Source organism: Nothoprocta perdicaria, unplaced genomic scaffold (assembly GCF_003342845.1).
Source record: "Nothoprocta perdicaria isolate Ctin4 unplaced genomic scaffold, notPer1 scaffold_245, whole genome shotgun sequence".
NCBI lineage: Eukaryota > Metazoa > Chordata > Aves > Tinamiformes > Tinamidae > Nothoprocta > Nothoprocta perdicaria.
Genome location: NW_020455472.1, coordinates 93036 through 120293, shown reverse-complemented (window position 1 = coordinate 120293; position 27258 = coordinate 93036). Strand labels below are relative to the sequence as shown.

Below are 27258 nucleotides of genomic sequence, written 5' to 3'. Positions count from 1 at the left end.
ATTCTTGATGTGGACCAAAATCATGTTTCCTCCTAGGATAAAAGAAGTAAAAGGTAGGATTAAATAAATAAAAAAAAAAACATTTTGGAATGACCAAGTCAGGAAGAGTAGTAAGAAAACTTGTGTTTCGACTTAAGAGTAGTGACCCCCAGAAAACAAAATTTAAGTTCAGAGTGTGCCAGAAGTATAGTGGTTTTTAATAAACCTGAAAAAGCAGGGCCAGCAAGATGAACATCTTCATCTTGGGAGATGTAAGTTATTATAGAGCACTGACTGTAAACGACAGTTACTGAAAACAGTCATATCAAAAGGTTATAGATATGTCTGTATTTTAAAAGCAATAGTAAAGTTCAAGAAAAGTTACTGAACTTTTCCAAAATGTTTGAGTCTTGCTATGAAATACCTAATGTAAAGTACAAACAAAATACTTAAATATAAAATTAAATTCACAGAAGCTGTGAGTGCAAGTTTTCTGGCTAGGACATTTGAACGACAACAGGCAGACTTGATATTGAAATGTGAGGCAAAGGAGAGGAGGTATCAAGGGAAAAGGAGAAAATCTAAGTATACAAACTTTACAGAGAGTTAGTAAGACAGAAAATAATTTGCCAGCATAAAGAGTGAGCAAAAAAAAAATTCAAGTGTTCTGTAAGCAAAGATTTTTTTTTGACAATGATTTATGCTTGTGAAAAGTTCTGATACCAAGAAACTAAAGCAAGAACCAAGACTAGTATGTTCATACCACAGCTTTATCTATTTCAGAAAGAAGGTTATTTAAGCAGCATTTGACTTAGTTCAGTAGCTTTTTAATGAGTAAAGAAATTCAGATGGGAAATGAAATTGGTGGAAAGGTATTATTAGAATAAAGCCACCAGAAAGTGTGGATTAATTTGACCAGATGTAGATGTCCGCGGTATTAAAGTTTGTGCTGAGCTGGTCTCCCTGTTCTCCTTGTATAGTTGATGGAGAGGGAGGCAGTTTGTAAGGTAATTCATTTCATCTAAGAATAGGTATATAAAGTAAGTCAGGTGGCTGATGGTGTGGAAATACCTATTTCATTCCACTGACTACAAAGGCAGTTTAGGACTATTTGTGCAGAAGGCAGATGGTCTGGATCCCACACCAGGTGCCTATATCCTGGTTTAGTATTTCTGTAGAGATTTTTCTCTACGTATTCCTGTGAAGCACACCATTTTACATAAGAGTAAAAGAAAAGAATGGAGAGCAGCAAATTGTGCCAGATTATATCACACAAGTAATGAGCAGCTTTGACACCTTATTTGTGTGCATCATTTCATTACTAATTATGTTTATTTTGCAGCTAGCACTGGTTACCAAGAGGACACGACTTCAGCAATTTTAAGTGATGGTCAGACCTGTTAAAAACCAGGACCCGATCAATGTGATTAAGTTCCATATTAGTGAATCCCGGGTTCTTTCCCTAAGTGGTAGCTCTTCAGAGGTGCAGCTGGAAGCTGGGAGCACCAGCACAGCTGCTTTATGTGAGAGGAGTTCTGCAGGTGAGCAGGCTGGGGGGCGGCAGGGACCCTGTCCTGGACAGAGGTGTCAGTGAGAGATCTAAGAGAAGACCCTGCTGTGTCTGCAGAGGCAGTAATTACACTCTGTACTGACACTCGCCTGCCTTCCTGCTTCTTATTTATCCTCTATCTACTCTTTCAAAAGCCAAACTCTGTGGCTCTTTAACAGCAAATGTACACCTGCACTTTGTGCGTCTTGGCTCTTTGCAGCTTACATAGGTCCCACAGATGGAGCTGGGACATGCACTTGACCTTTCCATTATTTCTGGGAAGCAGGAGGAACAAAATAATGTGGCCCATCCTAGATGGCAGCATTTGATGCTTTATCATTGACACTGATGGGAAAACTATGAGAGGATGTGGAATCGTGTAACCTATAGTTAGTGTGGAATTGCAGACAAATCTGAACATACTGCTGGACCTGCCGGCTCTCATGCGGGGTTTTGGTTCTTGGGATTTGAAAGACTGTGCTTTCTGTGAAGACTGTGAATATGAGAAAAGCTGCTTTTGTGATGTTGTGCATAGGAGACGTTTTCAGAGCTTGCATTCTCAAAATCAATTTTGTGCTACCTCAACCATTAAAAAATACATAAATATAAAAATAAATTTTCTAAATACAGCTAAAGAATCAAAATAACTTTCAGTGGTTTCAGTTGTTTTTCATTCTGATTAGTTTCAGGAGGCCTTGTTATTATGCAAACTGGCAGTGTTTCTGAGATAGGCTTAATGCCCTCAAAAAGAACTCAAGAACTCAAAAAGAATATTAGAAATAAAAGCATTTTTAATGAAATGCTGATCTTTATAAAACATGGATAACATTATTTTGTAAGGAAGATCCTGTTTGAATGTACTGTAATACCCATGAGCTTCTATTCTACTTCATGTCCTCTAATGTAGGAAATATTTCACAAATAAATCCATTTATTTTTGTTGAATTTTACAGTAGTCTACTCTTTCTATTGACCAGCTTGGAGGAAAAAAAAAAAAAAATTAAGATTTTCCGCATAGAAAACACTAGAGTCAAAAATATCTTTTTTAAGATCTTAGTCATCTTTGTAAAGTATTTGGCTGGAGAACTGTGTTAAATCATATGCATGTGTTATTGATTTATAATTTGCATCCTAAGTTTAACTGATTGGCATTAGCAAAAGTAGCAAGTAGTTGCATTTAAATGCATCTATTACTTTCATACATGCAGTCCTAAACATTGTTATGTTGAGATGCATTACAGCAGGATGCGTATTTTCATTCTTTCAGGTAATGTACCACTTTATAAAATAGTTTGCTTAAAACAAAAATGATGCTGTTTTGTGATGCAAATGAATTATATTTACAGTATAAACTAAAAATTATGAAATGTACATGTTGGCCATATTAAGTGAATGCTAAGTGAATTAAGTGAATTTAGGTAATGCAAATTTCTTTTCACTGATAATGTTCTTAATAATATAGTTAACAAATTAAAACCATTTTAAGTCAGTTTAAACAAAACAGACACGCTTTCTATTGCATTATCTTTTACTATTCTTACAGTACTTGAAATAATCTGGAAACATGTCTACACTACTGAGCAAAAACTACATCTGTACATTATTTGTAGTTTCACAGGTATATGTGGCAGCAATTGCAGTTCATAAATAAAAATACTATTGTATTTAAGCTTTAAAATGCGCTTGAGTGTAATGCAACGTGCAAGAGCTCTGTGAGGTTGTGCATGTTAAACCTATGAGATATTTTGAAGCTTCAATATGTGAGGTAGGAGTAAGCTGTTAAGGTAATTCTTACTTTAAATCAGTTCCTCCTCTCTTTTTTTTTTTTTTTTTTTATCCTTTTAAGTGGAAACGAGTAAAGTTTCAGTTGAAAGCAAAACTTGCTGAAATTTTCTCTAAAAATTCCCAGCATGATTAATAATTGCTACATTATTTCACTTTTTTTGGTTTTTAGTAGTAAAACAGGATATATATTCCTTGGATTGTTATTCAATAATTATTCAATAGTAGGCTGAAAATGTCATTATAATTTCACAGTGTATCAGGATATCTAATGATACCTTGTACTGAAACTTGCATTTTTTTCTGTTTGTAGGAATAATACTGTGTGATTCTCTGCAATACCTAAAATAGTGTGACTGTTCTATGTATGTCTGTCTCACTTGTGTGCTTTCAAGGTAGCTGTATTTTGCTGTGTGCTGCCAAAACACGTTTGAATAGTGCTCTATATGCTCACCTCAGTATTATTTACCAAGGAATTCCTTCAAACATCCATAACAAAGTAGGGACATCAGGAGGAAGCAGAATGATGAATGCCTTCCATTTTCCTTCTTGCTTATTTTAATTTCGAAAGAGTGTTTTTTTTTTCTTAAGGAAAGGTAATTCTTTGAATAACATATAGGATCACAAAAGAATAAGAAAGCATTCCGTGCAACTTCTGTTCAAGTTCTGTTAGTGTTTTGTTAGCTTCACACTCTTTTCTTTGTGAGTTACTTCATTTTTTTACGTGTATCCTTTTTCTTTCTGTTTATTATTTTCGGTGAAGTCTCAATTCCACTGGCTATTGACAGAGGCTGCGGCTCTGAAATAAATACAGTTTCAGAAATGTCAAACATGACAAACAGATGGAAAGTCACCGAAGAGGAAGTTGGCTGGTGGTGCCGCCGCGCTGCTGGTCTCTCATTCTGCCTGCCCTCCGATTCATTCCTCAAACCTGAGATACAGAAGCACCTTCCTACCTTCCTGTTCTTGCTCAGTGGCACTGGGTACCATGTATCAAAAGAACAATTCTTAAAAACGACTTATTGTCAGCAACGGCTGCCTACTTGATGTAACTACTTCTAATACTGAGCTGTAATTGCGAACTAGCATGCCAGAAAATAATTTACAGTCATTTTACCCTTATTTTTTCCTTAAGCAAACTGTAAGCAAATAATAGATGGGAACTCAAGTTAGAGTTTAAACTGCAAATTGCACCTACTGCAGATACCACAGTTATTTAAATCTTGGCTCTGGTTCTGGCCCATTTGCAGATAATCAGCTGAAACATTCTGAATTGAATAGCGTTGCCGCTGCTGAGGAGGCTACTTCAGAGCAGTCCACTGTGATAGAGATTATTTATCTGCTATTAGGGAATTTCTTTCTGGGTGGTTTTGTGGAACATCATACGAATAGGGAATAAGTGATTGCAGTTCACACTGAGATTTCCTAGAAAAATCTGTATCAATCATAGAAAGAAAGAATTAGTATCAAAATAGTAGAGGTTTGTAAGAGGTGGGTTGAAATACATTCCCAGCTTTTACTACAGTGAAACCTGATGTTACTGGTAGTGGTAGTAATATAGTAATGTGATAGGAATGGTTTGTATCTACATTGGTGTAAAAATACAGTAAAAAGGCAAATAATAAAGAGAAAATACAAGTAATTCCATACAAAAGAGAACATATATTGGCAAGCTATAAATGCCCTTTTTTTTTTTTTTTGTTTTCCATAATTTTAGCACAGGAAAATTCTGTCTTTAATGCAAAGACAATTCTTGAAGCAGCAGTTTTTAGTGGTCCCTTTTGGTCAAGCCTAGTTTTGTGGGGGTTTTTTATTTGTTTGGTTTTTTTTTGTATTTTAAGCTTTCTGTTTTATATTAATGGATTAGTCAGAATAGCTGAGAAACCCATGAAATGTGTCCAGGACTGGTCTAGTGTGGACAAGGAAGCAGTAGGGTGGGTAAGATCTAGTCTTGGCAACCTAGTCTTGGCCAGCATTTCCTGGTCATGGAACCATGCAAGAGAGACCTGTCCAGTCTACAGGTCATTCAGTAGTTAAGTCCTCTGTCTTCTGCTGAGTAGCACTGAAACACGAAATTATGAAAAGATAAAAGAGAAGACGCAGTGATAACAACATGGCAAGTGAACGTCAGGAACAACCAAAATTGAGGTTTTTTTCAATTTTCTGACTTTTTTTCCTTCATTTCTTACAAAGGAAAAGTTTCTGACATGTCTCATTGAAAATCTAATAATTTACAAAATCTGTCAAAATAACTCCTTTTAACTTCACTGTATTTTGGATTAGATCCTAAACGATAAATATTTGATTTTATCTTACAAACAGAGTTACTTCAGTGTAAACATTAGCCAAACTTCCATGAATTTCACTGTATTTCATTTTAGCCTCGCTGTTTGTATAGGATAATAGCTGGTGCTTGTGGATATTTTATGGTGTGGTATGCTTTCTTAATTTTTCTGTGAGCAAAATTAATATTTGTAGCCTGTAAATCAGAAAAAAAAAAATCACGTTTGTTAGTGTATATTTTGGGATGGTTTACGTTGGCGATGTACTGTTCAAGTGATGTACTGTGTGAATCATTATCACTTTTCCTCCTTCCTTTAAATATTAAAATCAATTCTTTTTTTTAATTTTCAACTGACTACTTTGAATAAGTGTGGCCTCTTTAGCTGCCATTATGCACCAGAATATATTAATTATTGAATTAGCTTTTGTTTTTTGAAATTGTCCCACACTCCCAATGAAAACATTTTCAGAACACTGAAATGGGTTACTTTTCCTCAGTAGATTGAGTCAGGTGCTCGTTGGTTTCATCCACATCTAGAACCTCAGGTGCTTCAGTGTGTGATGGAGTTCTGTCAGTCTTGGGGCAGGAACGCTGCCTTTTAAAGTGAAGGAATAAGGATGCCTGGAGGAGGTTCTCTTCGGACGGGGCCCCCAAGGGCTTTGCTGATGTGTGGGTCAGCACGCTGTGGGGCTGGCTGCTCCCTGGGGAAAGGGGAGCCAGGATCCCCGCCAGGGTTGTTGGGGGGCAACCATCACCCCAGACCTGAGCAGGGAGAGCAGCCAGCACAGGCTGCGCGTAGCCGGCTCGCCAGGCAGGTGTGTGGGGCTGTGGTGAGCGCTGAAGCCCCAGAGCCGGTCCCCAGCACAGGGTACGTGGCAGGAGGGGCCATGGCTGCAGCGCAGTTGAGTTGGACACTGAGGACAAAGAGCCTCTGCTTCGAAGCATATCCCAAGAGGAGGAGTGGTCACCGCTGAGGTCTCTTCCAGCTTTTGAAAGGTTCAGGACTAGCTGAGGTTTCTCAAAAGCAGACGTATGCATTATCTAAGTTGATAATGGATCCTCTAATAACCCATGATATACACATGGTGTAGTAGAATTCACTCATTCACACTCAGTGTAATCTCTTTTCCAGGATTTGAAGGCACTAACTGTGAAGTTAACACTGATGAGTGTGCCTCCCATCCGTGCCAGCATCAGGGGCTTTGTGTGGACAGCATTAACCGCTACAGGTAAGGAAAGTACTTTGATCAGTAGATAGAGTATGATACAGGGGTATTTATCTTTTAGCTAGTTATGTGGACCTTCATCTCTGTTAATAATCTTTTCAGTTCTTTAGTATCGTAATGAGTCTAATTTATCTCTATATATTTTTCTGTGATGGGTTTGACTCATTACTCTGTTATATTGAAAATATTGCTACGTCGAGAAGGAAAATACCATATAGGTGAACGTGTGAATTTCAGGATAATTAAAAACTGGACAGTCTAATCAAAATATAATAGGCAGTTATTATTATTGCAATTAAAATATTAATACTCATAATCAAAATTAATACAAAACAGTTTAAGAGGTTACACAAGAAAACTTCAAGTGATCTACGCTTTCCCTCTGGTATTGTGATCACTCTTGCAGTGTCTCTCTAGCTCGTGGGATCAATGGTTTAGGTCTCCCTCAGAAAGAACTGGGGTAGGAATGGGAGTGGTGTCCTGAGGGGTCACCAGCATCCAGAGGTCTTCCCCAGGAGTGGCACAGTGTTTGTGGCGGGATGCTTGGCCCTACTTGGATTATTTTTCTGTTTTCTTATGCCAACTCCCTTCTTTCCCCGGAGTTTGCAGCTTGAGGCTGCTGAGGGCGCTGTGAGAGCAGCCCCTGCCCACTCTGTTCACACAAAAGGCAGGCAGGGACTGTGGGGAGGAAAGGCTATAGTGCAGCATTTTCTAATAACTAGAAGAAATTAATTTTAGAACTTCCTGCTGTCACCCTTTAAAATCTACCACATGCTTTTCTTTTTTAATATTAAACTAAAAAGCAAAAAACTATGACTTTTTTCCCTAGATGCTCCTGCCAGCATGGCTTTACTGGAACACTATGTGAAGTGGAGATAAATGAATGTTTATCAAGACCGTGCAAAAATAATGGAACTTGTCTAGATCTCATAAACAGGTGAGTTACTGCAATTAAATGAAAAAAAAAAAAAAGTTTCTTAAGTTACAAAACCTGCTCACTGCCTGGAGGCTTGGATGGGACCTACAGCGTGTCACAGGGATCCTGTGTTAAGATGAGGTAGGCTAATTCTCCTGACTCAGGGATTTGCTGCTTCTGTGACCCAGGAGGAAAATAGAAGAGAAACTGGCTTAGGCCGACTTGTGCTTTTCCTCCAATTTGACTTCAAACAATTACCTTTTCTAATGTAAATGTTTACTAAATTATGAATTGTAAACAAGGGAAAATGCTGCATTTTGTGTTTGTATCCACATCATTCTGCAGTTGTTCAGAGACTTGCGTGAGAAGAACTTAGGCCCATATGTCATTCCCCATAGTTTCAGATACAATTTCTGTGTACAGTTCTCTTACTAATTTAGAAAATAGTAAATAACTCTGCTTACTTCAGAGACATGGAAATGAGAAAACTCTGTTAGTTGTTTTAACATGGCTGGTGATTAGGGGATCACATCTTGACACCAGAACATATGGATAGCTTTACAGTATTGATATGAAACATATTGTTTATTTCTGTTGATTTATCTGATTTTCCCTTTCCTGAAGATTCCTCTGTAATTGTGCACCTGGATACTATGGGTCTCTCTGTGAAATGGATGTAAATGAGTGTGAAACTCTTCCTTGTTTGCATGGAGGAAGTTGCATCAACAGGCTTGGAGGCTACCAGTGTTCCTGCCCCCCTGGATTCACAGGTATAGTCTATTCCCTGCCACAGTGAAGAAGGATATTTCACAGGTATTACATGCTTCAAAATTAATTGTAATGGCCTCAAATAAATCAGAAAGAGTATAGATCATCTCCTTATTGGAGGAGGAATCAATATTAATTGAAACAGAAGCTGATCCAGTTCTTTCCAAGTACTTCGAGGCTTTGTTTACGTTCAAACTGCTTGATTTATGGGTTCTTTAGTCACTCAGATATTAAGGTGAAACACATAAAAAGAGAGGTTATGTAGTGTAGGGAAAATGAATGTTTTCTGAATTCACCCAAGATAATAATACTGTAGAGAGAGTAAATATTACAAACACAATAGGATTCTGCCTTCAGTTTTGGATGTGCACATAACCATAATGATACCTTGGCTTCACTGACATGATAAACTGAAACTGTTGCCTTTAATATTAATCTTTACATTATTTATGGAATAACTGACAAAATATTTAATGGATAGAGATGTGCTGAAATTTCTTGAAAATCTTTTCTAAGTATACTGCATGCAGCAGAACAAACAAGACGTACTTAATGCTTTGATACATTTAACTTAAGTAATCTGAATATACATAAGATCATATGACTGTTTTCAGAAATATAGTTGTCCACCTCAAGTTGCATCATTTCAGCATACTTCTTGAGTAAAATAATTTATTCTACTCATCCTAGTCTTTGAAGAGTATCAGATAAGTTTATAAGATTAGAAAGGACTCAGCTGGCACCCACTGAACTGAGAGAAATGTAATTTCTGCTCAGCATGAGGAGCAGGTACCTCCAAGAATGCCTGTATAGTTGTGCGTCCTTCTTCCACATACTGAAAATCAGAATCCACAAACAGCTTGTGCAAAAAATCCCTGGCTTTGAATTTCACCAAAATTTAGAAAAATCGTGCATAATTTGCTTGCCTGAAAATAAATAAAAAATCCAGCTGTTTAGAAGAGGATGTGTTCTGTGTCCTTAACTGTCATAGAAATTTTGATGTTGAAGATAGTAATGCTGTTACAGTTTGACAAGTAGACTTGAAAACCACTGACTTCACTTTTATGTTTATATTTCTGTAAGCATTCCCAGTCATAGTCATAAAAGACAAGCTGCCTGTACTGAAAGGATTATGAGACTCCAGGTTTAATCTGAAAAAGAACAAGGATTATTATTATTTATTTCCTTTAACATTTACCTATTAGCTGTTACAAATTATTTGCTTTTTAGTACTTTGACAAGGCTAATTGTTTTTTCTGCAGTTAGCTATTTAGTAACAAGGGTGGGGTGATACCCAGGTGACTGTCAGACACTGAAGCTTTCTTTCAAAAAGTAATGATAGACTGAAGATCACTTAATTATAAGCAGTGCCTTTACCCCAAAGATAAATCTCTTTCAACTGTTCAATGTAGCAATTAGCCTAATTTTGAAGGAAGAATTTGTCCACCACAAAGTGTTAGGTGTATCAGTTGCTTCTGGAAATCTGACGTGAACTAAGATCTTCTAAGAAGTTGCACAGCGCTGTGTACAGCATCTTCCATTTCTCCTTGAGAGCAACCATAAACTGTATGAGATTTGAGGTGTTACCTGACCAAGACAGAAGTTGGATTTCTCAAGTAAGGTCTTACCAGAGTAACACTTGGCTCTTCTAGTTGCTGAAGCAAGTCTCAGTTCAGTGAGCTTCTGCGAGTCATTCTGTTGTGAGAATTCCACATCCATACCCCATGCTATAGAAAGGGTGTACTAGTGGCTCTAGACTCCGAGAACTTTTTTTTTCTTAAGCTAGTTTTACTTTTTATCTTGTTTCCTAATTTTACAGCTGAGTAATACCTGATGAATTGTGCAATACTGGCAAACAGATTTCTGTTTAAAACTAGTGCCTAAAATATATGTTAACTGTTTCCTAAGCCATTGTTTGTTTGTAATGCAAGCATATCACTTGTAATTGGAAGTAATACTTGCTCACTGCTAAAATTCTGATTTTTGTAATGAAGCTGTTTTGTTTGTGTGTGTGTGCATGATTTTATTAACCAAAACACTTTATTCCTTAGGAATTAGGTAATATCTCATTTACAAAGCATATCTCACTGTACAAAGCATATAGTCTTTTACTAGTAATAATAATAATAATAATACCGTGTTACAGGGCTACACAGTTACGTCATGCAGCCAACTGCTTTATGATGTTTCTGAGAACTCATTTAAGCCAGGAAATTGCAATTATGAGGAAGCCAAACAAGGTTATATTATTGCCTAGATATTTTGCTATTTAAAAATAGTATGGGGCAAAATTGCAGTTAAATCTAATTTCAGAATAGTAATGAACCATTCTTCCTTCTTCAGTGTGTATGCATGCAGATAAATACAATTGTGTAATTTCTATTAATATAACTCATAGATTTCAAGAAAACATATTTAGATTACACTGTCAGTCATATTATTCCTTTGATAAACTAGCTAGTAAATTTATTCAACTTGAATTTCTAATGTGAATTGTTGCTTTCATTCAGTTTTAGTTTAGATTTTTTGAGATACTTTTTGGAAAATATTTCATCAGTTGAATACAAAGTATTCCCGCTTATTACGATGAAACTGAGACTCCAGAAAAAAAACAACCACAAACCTCACCTTCTAAGTGTGGCTGTGAACAGCAAGCACATGTGAAGTGTATGTTTACCTGACAAACATACAAAATGGTAAAGCATTTACTGACAGTTGACATTTTGAAAAATTTCATTGTTTACAATTCCAACAAAAATGATTTTACCAATTCTTTCTACCTGATGGTGCCATTTTATTGGCTTTATGTCATCTACACTATAGAAAAGATAGCTGTTCATTTTCTGAGACTATAAAACTATTGTATTTTAAATAATGAGTAAAGGCACTTGAAGCCTACTGTACACCAGCATTTTTGTGCTTCTGAATTTATAACAGTATAATTAAGGTGGTTGTACTTTTTGAATGTGTTAAAGGTGTATTTCTACTCTCACGTGCAGCAATTTTGTAAATTTAGAAACAGCTTTTGGTAAATGAGGTTCATTTAAAACATTTGAGTTGATTTAAATAGTCATTTGAGTTTCAGAAATGCTTTAGATTTATTTTATAGAGAAAGTAATGTTCATTGGTTATTATTCCTGAAATATTAGAGACATAACAATCTGAACAGAAACTGGAAACTAAGTGCAATACCTTAAATGGATTAGGCAATTATTTACAATTCAAATACGTATTTATAGAAAATTATTTATTAAAACATCCTACATCATCAGGCCTTCGATTTTCTTTTTATTTATCATATAATTTATCATATAATTTACTGTCTCAGAGAAAGCAATCTTGTAAAGATTCTCTAAAACTTTGACATCTAATGTAGCTCTTAATGGGGCATTTTTTCCTAAATTTATCTTAATTTGGATCTATTTTATATTGCTCATCATTTTGTATTTCATTTTAAGTACCACTTTAAGAATATATATTTAATTGAAAGAGTTTATTGCGTACAGAAACATTTCTTTTCCACAACACTGCCAAGACAGAATCTCGTTGCTGCCTTGCAGCTCATGTAGACTTTTAAGCGAAGCAATCGCAGTTCAAATGAGAGGTGCACCAAAATCAGCCGTAACCTTTCTGTCATGATTTATTTGACAACAACAGTGGTCTTTCTAAGCACTTAAGGAGTGCCCTGGTCAAAGTGCTCACTTCAGAAAATGAAACCCTGCATGTTCAAGAAACTTTTTCTTAGTCCAAAATGATAAATTAAGTAACTTAAAAACAGTACTGTATGGAAGAATTGAGGGAAATGACATCTGGATAATATACAATAATCAAATGTTCTTTTTCAAAAGTGTACCAATTATTATTTCACTTCTTATCCTTTGATTTTCTGGCAAAATACCTTCTAGGGATGGCTTTAGGCGTTCTCCCGAAGTAGCCTCCTATGTGTGATTTGTCACTGTAGGCCATCAAATTGCCTGGCAAGGACACATCAAAGCTGCAGCTGACCCAGTGACATGAACTTTCCAGCTCCAGCTTAGCCTCTCATGCTTTATTATGTGCTCTGGTTTCACAGGGTACTCCTCATACTCCCAACAGAGAATTATTGCAGCTCTGACAGATGCTGCTCTTCTCTTGTTTCTGCTGTTTAGCAAGAGCATATGCAGAATATACTTCATCCATCTTGCCCAAAAGTCTTTATAAACAGACTACATTGCTCCTCCTTGATCTGTGAATTTAGCATCCTAAAACTGCAGATTCTTTAAAATAATGTGACCATTCCCTCCAAGCACACATAGGGATTGTTCATTTTCTCCACCTGTTGCAACAGTAGCTGTTTCCCACTTTATAGCAAAGCCATTTTCAACATAATTTTCCAGGCGTATATTGAAGCATAAATAGCAGGCATGAGTTTTGGAGTGAGGTGTCTGAGTAAGTGCCAACAATGTCTTGTCTGTCTAAGCTAATGTTATAATCAGCAGAGGTAGTGTCTGTACAGCCAGTGAATTCTGGCAACCTCTTCAGCTGGCAGAGCATGCCAGCAAGATTGAGTGTACCTGTGTGCAGGTTTTCACATACTAGTTTACAATCCTCACCATATTCCACTCAGAGCTGACCTTCCAAAATGCTCGACTTAATTAGAAGTTGGCTTGAATGCCTGCAGGCTTCTCAGCTAATGCTCTGAACCAGCTTCAGGTAGTTGAATCCTTCCCTAATGCCCTTAGTGTGGATTTGACCCCATCTCCAGCTGCTCTTCATTGTTTTTATTATACTCCCTGCTGACTGCTTTGGAAACTTAGGCACCTAGCTCACAGAGAAGTGTCTGCAGCTGGAAACCTTGTTAGGTACCTTCATCCCAAGCTAAAAATTAAACTTGAGGTGCTTCAGTCTGTTGAACACTTTGTCTCTGAGATGCCAGGTGAATACTTCTCCCTTATTGGGCTTCCACTTTTCTGAGATAACCTGGATTGACAGTCTTTGAGTGTTCAAGATTTGATTTTCGCTTTTGATTTACACAGATAGGAGTAGGAAAACACTCTTTTTATAACTTTCAAATATGGTTTTCTTACCAGTGGCATTAATGGAAATCTGATTATGTGTCACTGCTGGCTTTCTAACTCTTTTCTTCCTAATTGTCTCAAAGCTTCTTCTGGTCTTTGTTAGATGCTTTGACCTTGAATTTTACATATCTGGAAAGCAAAGAATGTCCCTCCAGTAGGGCCACCTGTTCTAGATGGCAAATGCCAGAAATCTCACAAAACGTTACTAGTACACTTCCTTTGTTATGATATTCTTTATTCTCATTTGTATTTTCTTCAGTAATCATTACAATAATGACATATAAGTTGATGTTAATAGGATATTTGACCTGAGATGCAGTTGATGCCTCCAAAACCATAGTCCTAAATCATTAAGTTCCACTGAGTTCACTTTTTTTATGTCTCTCTCATTTTAGATATCTGCCTGTCTGTCATTAACTTAGTGAAATGCTTTCCAGAGAGGTTTCAGTTGATGTGTCTGCATCCGTATATGACTTCTAATGCAATTTGAAGCTGGTGGTGACTGGGCTTTTTAAAGTTGTAATGAAGAATGTGACTGGTCTTAGAAGAAGTAGAAATGACTTTATGTTTCATTAATATTTCAGAAAAAGAAAATCACTGAAGCTGGAATATTAAAGTTACATTTAATTCTCTAAACTTTGACATAATATTTACAGATTTAGCTGGGCAGACTCATCTGCTCTTTGGATTGAGCTAGCCCTGGTTGGTTAGGTGGGATATGTCAAGAGAGGGTAAAACAAAACTTGCCCCATAGTGAACAGAGCAATAAGAGATTTGATGATTTAATTACAAAAAATACATTTTTTGTTGTTGTCAGTATCATGATGTGAAAACTACTATATTCTATTTTTCATCTGCGACAGAGGAGTTTGTTTTGGTTCAAATATGGTTTTTTTTTTTTTTTTTTTGTTAGAAGTGTTTCCATATTCAGTACCTCAGTGAGCGTACTGAATCCAATAATTAGGATATTCATGGAGCTGTAGGTAAGAAACATTGTCTGACACAGTATTTGTTGTTTTTGTTTCGAGTTTCTTGGGCCAGAGAGTAAAATGAGTCTGCAAGAGGGTGATTGGGAGTTGGGGGGGTTGGAGGTGGAGGGAGGGAAGTGGATGATAGGTAAGAATTGAGTACCTGAAGTATCTATAAGAAATGAAACAATAAAATCAAAGACCATCAGAATTGTAGCATTCATCTTTTGCTTCATAGACATCATTGTGATCTTGTAAGGAATGTAAATGCTAACCCCTGAGAAGATCATGTGTTCTTCCACCATTTTCTAATGTCTAAGATATTTTCAAGAGGCTCTAAAAGACAATACCTGAGATTATGCCTGCTTACTCTTTCAGAGTATGAATGAATAAATTTCATTCAGACTAGGTACAGCCATTATCTTCAAAAAAGAGATTTTTTTGTAGACTGATGAATTAGTTACACTGAGGTTCATCTTCTGTTTAAGTTAAATTATTCAATATCAATCCTTGTAGAACATAGCAGGTAGCAAAGAGCAATCATACATTTTTTGTTAAGAAATTTATCTGAAATTGTCTGAAATAGAGTATTTTCAGGACAAGGAATATCTTTCTTTTATCTTGGATCATACTTAATGTCATCATCTCTCTGTCACCAGACAAAATACTGAATTTTACTCTTTATTTTTACTTTAGAATTATCTGCAAATTATGCTTTTATAATTCTCCCGTCTTTGAATTTTAGATCACTCTGAGCATTTACTTTGGCATTTAACTAAATGATCAACTAGTATTCCTTTAAGTTACTGATCCTCAAAAATGCTTCTGAATCTGGAAAACATTGACATTTTTATTTCTGTTCACTTTACGAACAGAGGCTTGAAAGGGCAGGTTATCAATCCAGTCCTCCAGTCTTCTTTCCAACTGTAAGTGACAGAGACTAATGTAACATGTATTTCTAAAATGACGGTATGTTGCTCAGCAGCATATTGTAATCTATGATGCTATCTTTTAAATTAAAGAATAACAACTGTGTTGTTTAAATAATGCCAGGCACTCTTGAAACTCATCCGTTTTTTTTCTGCAGCTATACAGCCATGCAAGTGAATTAACAAAGATTCAAGCCAAATTTTGCCATGTGATCTATGAATAAAATTGAAAATGATTTTAAATAATTTTTGTAAGGTAACTATGCACATATAATGTGCATACATGTAATGTATTCGGCACATGTCATAATGTGCTGAATTCTGAGAGCACTTCTTTGCTGTGATATTCCTGAAGTACTGATCTCAAGATTCTGCTATATACCATCATGTATATAGAAAGATCATGTTGCTCTTTCAGTGTACTCTGCAGCTGAAAATAGAAAGGACACAGAAAAACCTAGGATTTAAAGATTATTTTTGGACATGATTCATTTTTGAAGAAAAAAAAACTGATTCATTTGACATGGTATTACATACTTTCGCAAGCCTCTGTCTTGCAACATAAATATTATAAGTGTTTAAGGGTTCAGTACCACAGAGATATTTAAGAGAGACAGGGAGTCTCTGGATAACCAGTTAGCTACAGATTTGCCTGAACTCTTTCATCTTCAGTCTGATTGTTCTTGTTACCTACTTTCCATCTGTGTTCCTGAGACCAGCTGAGGAAAGTCTGGCCTGGCTTAGAGAACTAGCTGGGAAAAGAGAGTGACTAAAAAGTTCGAAGTAGAAGTAGCTGCTTTTATTCAACGTGACATTTGTTACTTCTTACTGGTTTTGCTTTGGTGGCCTTTAAGAGTCTCAGCAACATAAAACTGAAAGATATCTCCTGAGTCATTGAGCCTATTCCTGTTACATCTAAATGATCAGCCCTTCATTGGCTGGTGCAATGAATTTTAAATCTTGGGAACATATGAACTCTTGAATTTGTACTGCAGTTATTGTAAAAAAACTGCAATCAATTCTAAGCATATTTATTCTACATAGTGAGCTGATATTTGGAATAAGAACCATTCTTAAATAGGCAGCTTTTAGCATGGCTTTTACATCCTGCCTGTTTGTGATAAGGGAACAACAGTGTGCTTGTCCAAACCCTTCATGGTCATCCATTCATCTCTTAAAGGAATAACTGATGGAAAAAGGAAGGCTGATACCTCTGGACGGGACAGCAGGTCTGTAACAAGGAGACCCTTTGTTCGGAGGAGCAAGTTCACCAGGAGGACTCGGAGGAGAAAAGGGGAAATGTGGCAAGGCCAAAAGTCAGTGCTTGTGAATACTTTTTGTTGAGTCGGACATGGTTTGTAGAGCACTTCAGGCACTGCTATGTCTGTCAGAGTACATTTGACCTCAATTACCCATACAGAGTAAAAACAATGTGTGTGCCTTACCCAGTGGTCCATGTCCCAGCAGAAACAGCAGAAACCGCAAAGTGCCTCTGCTACCCAGGACCTCCATTTGCCTGATAACTTTTGATAGTATTATTCCAGATCTTGTATTTGCAGTTTCAGCATCAGAAGAAGATAGATGAGTTAGTATTTTCTTCTTTGAAGAAACATTTACTTTCTGCAGACTGTAAAACCTTCTACACCAAAGAGCATTTAACCCCCAATTAGAAAGTATTTGCAGTTTTAAAGCACTGAAGTTAGCAAACAGATAAGAACGCCATCCGTAAGAAAGTCTCCATAGTACATATAAAGGGTCTGGTCCTTAAGGAGATGCAATCAATAACTGCCTGATTTTCTTGTTCAGGTCACACTCAGAATATGGTACAACCCGTTAATGCTTGGCAGCCCTCACTTTGTATGCAGATAAAATCTGGTGATTAGGAACTTGGATGACAATACATTCCCTTTGTTTAGTGAAATATAATGGTTCTGCATTATGGATCTGAGTCTTTAGAGAGCAAAATCTTTATCTTTTAGCAAAGAATATCTAAATGTGAAGTGCTTCTTCTTCATGTACATTACTGTTTAATTTAAATACTTAGCATGCCAGTTCTAAGACGGTTTCACCAATGTTTCATGTAGTTGGTTATTTACCTTCAAACAGAATCAGCTTCTCTTTCTGGAGTTCTAAGAGTCAGAACTAGTTCTACTTATTATTTATGACTGCTGAAAAATAGCAAAAACCTGGTATTTAAGTAACATCAGTGCAGAAGACACTGTATTATAAAAAGAACACTATGTATTTGCAGTCATGTCCATGCTAGGGTGTACACCCATTTTCCATTGTGCGTATCACCTAATGCTATTTCATGGATTCTGGAAAACAGTTGCTGGATTCTCATGGACTTTCATTGGGTTTCCTGCATGATAATACAATTCATTGATTGCAACAACATTAGTAAAGGGTTTTGAGTGGCTTCTGAGTGAAGTGTTTGTTTTGCTCACATCACTATGATTGACCAGAGCAAAGTTTTGAATCTGATTCTTGCACATACCAGAAACATGCTCCCCGCAAGGCCTCTCTTTTGCTCTAGCTGATCTATTTAGTTTTAATTATTTATATTAAGTGGAAAAAAATCAATATGAGAGATTCGCACGATAAAATCCCCCATAAGTAAGCCACTGATGTACTCTATCATCAGGCTATTTGAAGCCTTCACATCAAACAGATTCAGAAATATTCAAAAACATTTTTTTTTTATAGTTGAGTGATGCTGAAGAAAAGGTAATGGCTTAGACTTGAGTAGCAGAAAGCATTTGTTTCAGCCTCAGTTTCATCAGTTCTCTACAGAGGCAGGGAAGTAAAGCCAGATACAAAGCCATTCTAACATGGCTGAAGTGTTTTTGGCCTCCCAGAGTTTTTCCTTTGCTCAGGCACTCTAGACGTGCACTGGTAGTTCTTTTCTACTTTCTAAAGTTGTCAGGGACCTGCCTTCCCATGTGGACGGCATGATTGTCTCTGAGACATGATTCTGCTGAGGCTGCCAAGTTAAGGACTTGAAATGTTGGTAGTTGGAACGTTACTACAGAATAAGCTACTAGATAGCAGCTTTTGTATGGTGTCTGTGCATGAACTCTTAGCCCTCACAAAGTGCAAGATCACTTGAATTAGCTTAATTGTAATATTGAGGCCTTTCACTGAGGCCTGAGCTGATCTTCTGTAACTTTTATCTATGTCTGAGCCCACATAGAATCATAGAATTCAGAATCATGAGGAAAGGACCTCAGAGGTCATCTAGTCCAAGCCCCCTGCTCACGCAGGGTCACCTGGAGCATGGAGCACCTGGGCATGGGGGCTGTGTCCACAGGGCTGCGTTCACAGGGTCACAGAGTGTAGGAGTTCAGGAGACACCACTGGGGATCGTTAGTTCAGTTCATTGATAAGACATTGATAAGGCCCTGAACAGGCCCAAGTGTTTCAGCTTTTCTTCATGTGAGAGATGTTTCAGTCCCTTGATCGTCTTACCAGCCGTTTGCTGGACTTGTTCCAGTATCTTCATAGTTCTCTTGTACCAGGGAGCCCAGAACTGCACCCAGTACTCCAGGTGCGGCCTCACTAGAGCTGAGGAGAGGGGCAGGATCACCTCCTTCCACCTGCTGGCAACACTGCTCTTGATACAGGCCTTGGTACAGGATCCCACTGTTGATACAGGATCCCACTGGCTTTCTTGGCCACAGGGGAACACTGCTGTCCCATGCCTAATGTCCCCTGGGATGTCAAGGTCCGCCTCTGCAGAGCTGCTTTCCCTCAAGTCAGCTCCCAGCCTGTACTGGTTCTTGGGGCTATTCCTCCCTAGGTGCTGGACCCTGCACTTGCCGTTGTTGAATCTCAGGAGGTTCCTCTCTGCCTAACTCTCCATCCTGTCGAGGAGCCTCTGAATGGCAGCATTCTGTGGTATCAGCCACTCCTCCCAGTTTTTGAGGGAGCTTTGTGAGGGTGCGCTCTGTCCCTTTGCCCAGGTCGGTGAGGAGCCGATACTGACCCCTGGGGGACACCGCTAGCTGCAGGCCTCCAACTAGGCCCTGTGCCAGTGAACGCAACCCTCTGGGCTCTGCCATCCGGCCGGTTCTCAATCCACCTCACTGTGCACTCCCCTCACCCACATGTCCCAACCTTGCCTATGAGCATGTTATAGGAGGCAGTCTCAAAAGCCTCACTCAGGTCAAAATAATCATCTACGAACTTGGTAGACACCACCTGCTCTCCCAGCCAGTCATTCTGTATTAGTATACAGACATACTGTTTAAGCACAGCAGAAATATTCACTAAATATGAGACACTTCCTAGCTAAACAAGCAAAAGTTGAAATTGATAGCATCCTAATTTAAACTTATCTCATTATCCTGTCATCTATCAGATCAGTGCTTCAGGAAAGGTTAGATGTAGGATCACTTTTTGGAGTCTTTTTTGAGCTGTTTAAATTGAAACATTCAGGAGTTAGGCTCATCTAGTGAGAATCCCTGAGAACTTCTAGTCAGATAGTTGATCTGAAAGATGTCACATGTTGTCATAGGCCATTTGATGAGAATCCAAATTACCAAGGCTTTATGAAACACAAACTGGCCCTTCACATTTTATCTAAACATATTTGATAAAGCCTTCATTTATGTGGTACGGTGCAGATGTACAATGAAGCAGCTGTTACTATGACTTAGGAAAGTGACTGTACTTTTCAGGAAGTGTGACTTCGGAGGAGTCTTTGAATATATTCAAGTGAGGTCTATTCTGTAAGAGCTCAATTGAAATCTCAATTTCTGTTGATGAAATCTCAATTTCCACAAAACTTGCTCCGCCACAGATCCTATAACAAAGGAACCTTTAAGCAGCTTTAATGCTAGAACACCACAGAGGAAGAATATGTATTATAATGTGGATCTGTTCTGTGACACCATGATATTTCTTTGAGCTTTCTGTAAGTTATAAATGTAGTTTAATGCCTAATTCTTTGATATTAAAATATTCAAGTATTTCTAGAAGATAATACTAAAAATAATACTTTAATGAGCATTTCTCATGATAGGGCTTTTTCTTTTGGTATGCACTCAGCAAATGTCATGATTAGAAACTAGTTTGCTAAAACACAATTCATCGTATAAAAAAGCTCTGGCTGTCTCAATCAGCCTTAACAGTGAATGTCTAAGGCACTTACTGCTGAGGGAGGGTTTCACTTATTAGGAATCAACATACTGTGTGATAGAGCAGTTACTGTGAAACTACACTCTGTTTCTGAAAAGCATGGCAGTGGTAGCACCATGGAGTTTTTTGGGTTCTCTAAAGGTGTCTCTGCAAGAAAACTGTCTTTTATTCTCTACAGGTTTCAGAGAAGTAGGTAACTTCATAAGAAATATTGTAGAAGTATAGACGGCCTTTCATGATTAAGTGTCTAGTAGTAGTACTCATCAACAGATTGGTTTTTGTCAGTTTGTAATACTGAAATACATAGGACAGCTCCTGAGTCATTTTGATCATAAGACTTGGGCCCATCTTATTTCCCTGAAGTCGCTCTAAAGAAGTTACCAGATTTATCTAATTCAGAGTTTTAATTGGAAATTAATACCAACAGTGGATTTTCTCATCAGCCATGAAGATAGTCTCAGAGTTCTTTATGTACTTTCTTTCTGGATCCTTTTTTGATGGAATGTATTGAATTTGGGCAGAAACTGTTACTAAGTAGCACAGGATTTTAAAAATGAGTATGCTTTTTTTTTTTTTTTTTTTTTTTTTTTTTAATGCTTTCTCCATTTTGCCGTTAGTCCCTGGTAGCTGTCAAGATACTAGGTAAAATTATGTTCTTGAAGAGGAGTAGTTCAGCTGTGAAGGGACCTCAGGAAATCTCTAGCTGAGGCTCCAGTTCAAAGCAGGATGAGCTGTGGGTTCAGATGAGGCTGCTTGGAGCTTTGCTGGTTGGATCTGGAAAAGCTCCAAGGCAGCACTGATCCCGTTTCTGACTGCACATTAATTCACATTAATGTGAATATTGCATTACACTGTTAGTAGCAACTGGGGTTCCTTCTGTCCCAGGAAGAGAGAGACCATCTGAGATTTTAGCTCTACTGTAAAGGCTTGACTTTTATTATCATTTGAGTATAAAAATGCCTAAGTACATTAGTTCTAATTAGAAATATTAAAGACTACATAAAACATAGCTAATAGAGAAGAAAATCAAAAGCAGTAATAATAATCATAGTATATTCTAGAAACATTCAGGTTATATAGTAATAAGGACATAACATATGAATATAAATGCTTTCTTATAAAAAGCTGTACTTATATTATTTTTAAATGATGCTAAAATATCTTTTTAATATTTTTACCATATTACTATTTTCTACATAGTGCAGATTTCCAGTTTTCCATTGTTTTCACTCTTATTTTTACAATACATTTTATATTACAGCATTTAAATTAAAATGGATAATAAATGAAGCCTATCCTGAATGAAATGAGTTTTCATTACTAATTCATATATGCACATATATGCACATATGTATGTGTGTGTGTATGGATGTATATATTATAGAAAGTTGTTCCTATTCAACTGTATAGGTTTAAAGAGGAGAGACTTTGTTTATGACTGTCAGCCTTTCAACCGCACTTGTTTTGAACTGTTCTAAAGTTCTAAAAGTTTCTTGTAATTTTAATGAATTGTTTACATTTAAACTCATGTTCTTAATTTTGTATTGAGTCAGTACAATTACTGTATTTGCTTTCAAATTGAAGGAACAAATATGTTTCTCAGAGGTCATCTATGTTATTTAAGGACAAAAAATAAAAATTAATGAGAAGAAATATCTTCAAAAGTCTTAGACCAAGCAAATTAATCAGTTTGTATCTCAATTACTTTGTTTCCTATGGGAATAAATGAAATTATTTATTCACAGTGGAAGGGATTCATCCAGTGAAGTTGAGGATTAATGCCAGCAGCATATTTAGTCCAGTTTGTTCAGAGATTATTAGAATATATGTGCTGAATTTAGAGAGTGATTTTAGAATGTAAACTTAAATTTTCTCTGTAAAAACTGTATAAAAATATTCTGAGTTAGTGGTTCTTAGTAAGAACATTTAAACTAGCAGCTATTATATGGCAAGCTGTTTCATTTGTTAGAGTTAACAATTCAAATGAAGTCTTTAGTTCTCTCTAATTTATTTATTTTTCATGTGTTACTTGTGTTCATTTTCATCTGTCAGTCTATTGTACCACTCATTATTGCAATGATTATATTCTGTATTTGCAGCAACGATCACAAAATGCTTTCAGAACAGAAACGACAAAATATATGTGTACTCTCTACAAATCTCTGAAATGTTTAGAGCTAGAAGGACTATAAAAGTCCATTTTGCCTGTTAGTATTGATAAAGCTTTCCAAGTAAGGGCAGAATATGGTGTTTCTGACAGAAGTTTCTGTTCTTTCCAAGGGCAGAATCCAATCTTTACCTTTCAGGTTAATGCTTTTTTAAGAAACTTAAGCAGAGAGGGTTGTACGACCCTAACTGCAGCAGAGAGTTGCTGTACTGCAACTGTCCATTTCCTGCACTCCCAAAATTCATTAGAGAGCACAATTTTGGCATTTTTGGCTAGCAACCAGATTTTCAATGCTCATGTTCAACTGTCTTTTTTTTTGTCTGGCTCTTGTTCTGCTGGCCTGTCCAGACTTTTTGCTTACGAGTGAGCTGGATTTTCTTCCATTCTAAGTACCAGAAAACAATAAAACTAATGGGCACAGAGAATACTGCCATGCCTATTGTCAAATTATTATTTTACCACCTGTAGAGCATACAGAATTACGTGGATAATTATATTTACAGCTGATATTAAGAGTAGCCTTAATTTCCCCTAGTATTTATCATCTAGGAACTAAGCACCTGCTCTGAATTACTCCTTCAGGTTTCTGTGCAGTCATTGCAATCAGCAGGTAGTGTCTACTTGCAGGTTACCTTTTGAGGCTGCTTTTCTCGTCACTCATTGTGGAGGGAGTTTAGACTTCTAATTTAAACCACTGCTTAATTTTGAAATGGCTAAAATTTGTGGCATGCGTCATCCTCAGGCTTCCCTAAGATGATGTTAACTGAACTCTGCTGCCACAAAGAATCCTTGGAATGGGCAGATAGATGATGCCAACAAAATATGGAACTACCTTGACATACGTCTTGCTTAAACATACACAGTCCCGAACGCTAATATAAATACTCTTTTCTTGAATGTATGTTGTTATTCCAAGGGCATATTTTTTTCATTAATTCTTTATGAATTTTTTACATGATTCGCAAAGAGGAGGTATACAGGCCTTTGCGCAGGCCACACAATAGAGAAGCATTTATTTCGTTAACATAGGTTAATATGTAAAAATAGTTTTAATTTGGCACTTTGATCACTTTTCCTAGGCTTAATTTTTTTTCCTTGTCAGCAAAATACTCTTTTTTTACTTGTCAGCAAAATACTCTTTTACAATTTTATAGCATTTTTCTGATATATTCTCATCCATTAGGCTAAATCTTCGAACAAGTTACAAAAATGCAAAATATATAATGTCCCGGTGGGATATTCTGCCACAATCTGATATTTCTGAATTATGTAAATATTGTTTAAGTAGAGAGACACAAAATGATTTTTTTTTTTTTTTAGACTTTTAGACTTTCTGTGTAAGCTTCTAAGGTGTTTTCTTTTTATAAGAGTGAAAAGGAAGATATAAAATAGGTCTTTTCCAATGCCTCTTGTCTTTCAAAACATTATTTTTTAATCAGTGATACATTAATTTCATGAACTCATTTGTCTTTCCCATGATCAAGTAGTGGGTTTTCATCGCATTTCCATTACTTTCATTGAGCAGTTCAGGCAAAAAGTAATTCAATATTGTTATAATAGTAGTCAATGCCTAATGAATAAGGGCAGATCAGGAACGTATAGCAGAACCTATTTCATTACAGGATGTTAATCGTCTGAAGAACTAAATTTTTTCCTTCCTAAATAAATAATGGAGTAGTGGAAGCTCCTGTGAATATGAACTACTTATCAATCATTACTTTAACCCTTACTCCTGTGTTTCAGCATCAGTGTGTCAATATGCGTCGGCCTCTTCAAGTGAAAGGCTGCAACTGCTGAGGCATTTCAGGGCAGCTTCTAACGGGTTGGTTACAGAAAATCAAATGGCATTCAGTGATTTTGAATTCTGCTTCTGGCATATTGCTGAACTAATCTTTAAATATCTTATTAGCCAATTTTTTTTCAAGCCATAATGTAATTTCATATCAGTTTCATTTCCTTCAGTGAATGTTGTATATCTGGGGAGAGGATAAACAACAGAAGCAATGGAAAGTAGCTGTAGGATTGAATTACATATAGATAATTATGACACAAATTGTTTAAACTGGTAAGTTACAATAAAAATGACAGCCATTGACCAAAAGTGTAATAAGATCATAAATGCCTGTCTTAAAAATCAGTAAGAACACTAAAACTAATTTTCATGATTATTGCTTTCACATACATCATTAGCAAAAGCAAATTACTGCATTTGAATTCAGAACCTATAATTCTTACAACAGAGACCTGAACCTATTAAGTAAATCTGTGGTTAACTAGGAAAATCAGTTTTAAAAAATAAATCCTATATTTTTGCAAGTATTTAGTATCCAACCTCCACTAAACAATCTACATGTTAGCCACTTCCTTTATGTATGTTCTCACTTAGTAAAACTTCTTAATGAGAGCAGTCTTGTGTGTGTGCATAGAAAGCTGAGACCAGTTTGGATAAGCAGCTATGAAAAGCTCAGGAATACACACATGACTGAGTGACAGTTTATGAACAAAGATCAGAATTTCTCATTTACCAAAAAATCCATAAGCTTCAGAGTTCCAGGTAAGGTAAACTCAAGATGTATCACTCTCTAATACTGCCAGTCTGACAGTGTGCTTGAATCTTGACTTTACAAGAACAGATCAAGAAAGCTCTCTCTTGAAGCCTATGTTTTGTTTTCTAGTGCTGACTTACAAGGAAAAATGCCTCTTTGATATTACGTATTCTGTAATAGAACTGATGAACTTGGCTGCTCTGCTCTTGAAGTTAGATTTTGGCAACACGTTCACAGAACAGCTGTTTCTGAGCGGTTTAAGCTCTTACATGTAGGGGAGGAATAAGACGTGGCTGTTGCAGAGAGTGCGACACTGCACGTGAGCGGCAGCGTCCAAGGAACATGAACGGTCAGCGCTGTTGTTGCATTGGAATGGGGAGAGGGCGGCTTTCAGAACAGCTCTTTGATCTTTAGAGAGCTATGTCTGAGCATATGACAGATACCACTGAGACAAGATGTGGTCAACCTCAAAATCATACAGCAGCCCCTCTCAGAGGGCTCTCTTGCCTGGGAGTTCCTGTTAGCTCAATGTCTTCAACGCTTCCTACCACAGCACAGCTCCCGAGCTCTGGGGCTACTGGAGCGGTGGCCACGCACTGCAAACCAGACTCCAGGCTCTTGTTTCCTTTGTGCCTCAATTGGAAAGATAAATAGTAAAAAAAGACTGTAGTAAAAAAGACAGGCTGAGGTACTTAAGTAAATACTTCATTGCAGAGAGGCAAGAAAAGCCTCTTTCGTTGTGAAAGAGGCGCTCTCACATTTATTGTGAAATGGAGAGCCAGGGGAGTAGATGGTAACTTGTGTGTGATGGGCTCTTTGCTCCATAGAAGTGTTGGACTTGGGCAGTCATTTTTCTGTCCTTCGTTCCTCGTCTGTCCCCCACGCCTGCACAAACTGGGTAATGACCTTACACTATCCCTAGGTAGTGTTTGTTAATCAATATTTTGTACTTTGAGATGTTTAGATGGAAGATGTGTGGTATTAATTTGCAGGAAAACTACAAGTGGAGAAGTATACCACCATAGTGGATCTCTTCATAAAGAATTCAAAGCATTATCTGTCTGGAATCATTTACTTAAAGTCCCTGCATTTAAGATTCAGCTTGAGAACATAAGTATTACAGTTAGTCCAGCACTAAGACATAAATCATTTTCCTCTGGCAGGAAAACTATGCTATTCATCTTTCTAATAACCGTATATAGAAAAATGTCCTCTTGAATGTGCATTTTCTGTTCAGCCATTTTGCTTCCAAGTTGACCCTCACAGGCAGGTCCCTTCTTGCCTTGCTACATTTGCAAAAGTTCTCAATGTGATATATTGCAGTAAGCCCATACTTTGGTGTTTGTATGTATAGAGAATTCCAGTGGGATATTCTTATAGATGAATATAGTGAATTATATGAAGAATGTAAGTAAATAAAAACAGATTATCTGGAGATTTCAATAGGAATAGATAAACTTTTAAACAGCTTGAGTGAAACTTTAAAGCTTACTTGTAATTGCTTTGTTGCACAGGTGAGAGATGTGAAGTAAATATAGATGAGTGTTTATCTGCTCCTTGCCTCCACGATGGAAGTTGCATCGATGACATCGCTTCCTATAAGTGTCACTGTAAGAGAGGCTTTGCTGGGACAGAGTGCGAGATAGATGTTAATGAGTGCTTGCCAGATCCTTGTCTTCATGGAAGGTGGCTATTTTTATTTAACTGTTATTATCTCCAAGATAATGTACTTAACAAGTAATATTTAAGATTTAATGACACGGGAAGGTTGATGAATGTAGTTTTAATTATATTCTTCCATAAAGTAAAAGTATTAGCACAGTTAAAGATGACAGATGTTGCCTGTTTAAGCTAATGTAACATACTGTTATCTCAGTTCCTCTTGCATTTGCGTTCATTAGCATAAAGCAGTTTTCAGTAAATGTGAATTAATTAGACTTTAATATAC

At 36.9% G+C, this 27258-nt stretch overlaps 1 protein-coding gene and 1 long non-coding RNA gene across 2 annotated transcripts in view; both read left to right on the top strand.

Annotated features, from left to right (window-relative positions):
• The window catches only part of LOC112947784, a 35404-nt gene extending 28624 nt beyond the window's left edge, over positions 1–6780 (top strand). The window contains exon 3 of the long non-coding RNA XR_003249474.1: positions 6727–6780. This is a non-coding gene — a long non-coding RNA (uncharacterized LOC112947784). The remainder of the gene's footprint in view (positions 1–6726) is intronic.
• Positions 6781–7683: 903 nt separating this feature from the next.
• On the top strand, positions 7684–27051 carry LOC112947783 (fibropellin-3-like). Its single transcript, XM_026039922.1, has 3 exons — positions 7684–7757; positions 8361–8506; positions 26825–27051. Exons 2-3 carry the CDS (start codon positions 8407–8409, stop codon positions 27049–27051), a joined length of 327 nt encoding a protein of 108 aa, XP_025895707.1. The 5' UTR covers positions 7684–7757; positions 8361–8406.
• The last annotated feature ends 207 nt before the right edge of the window (positions 27052–27258 follow it).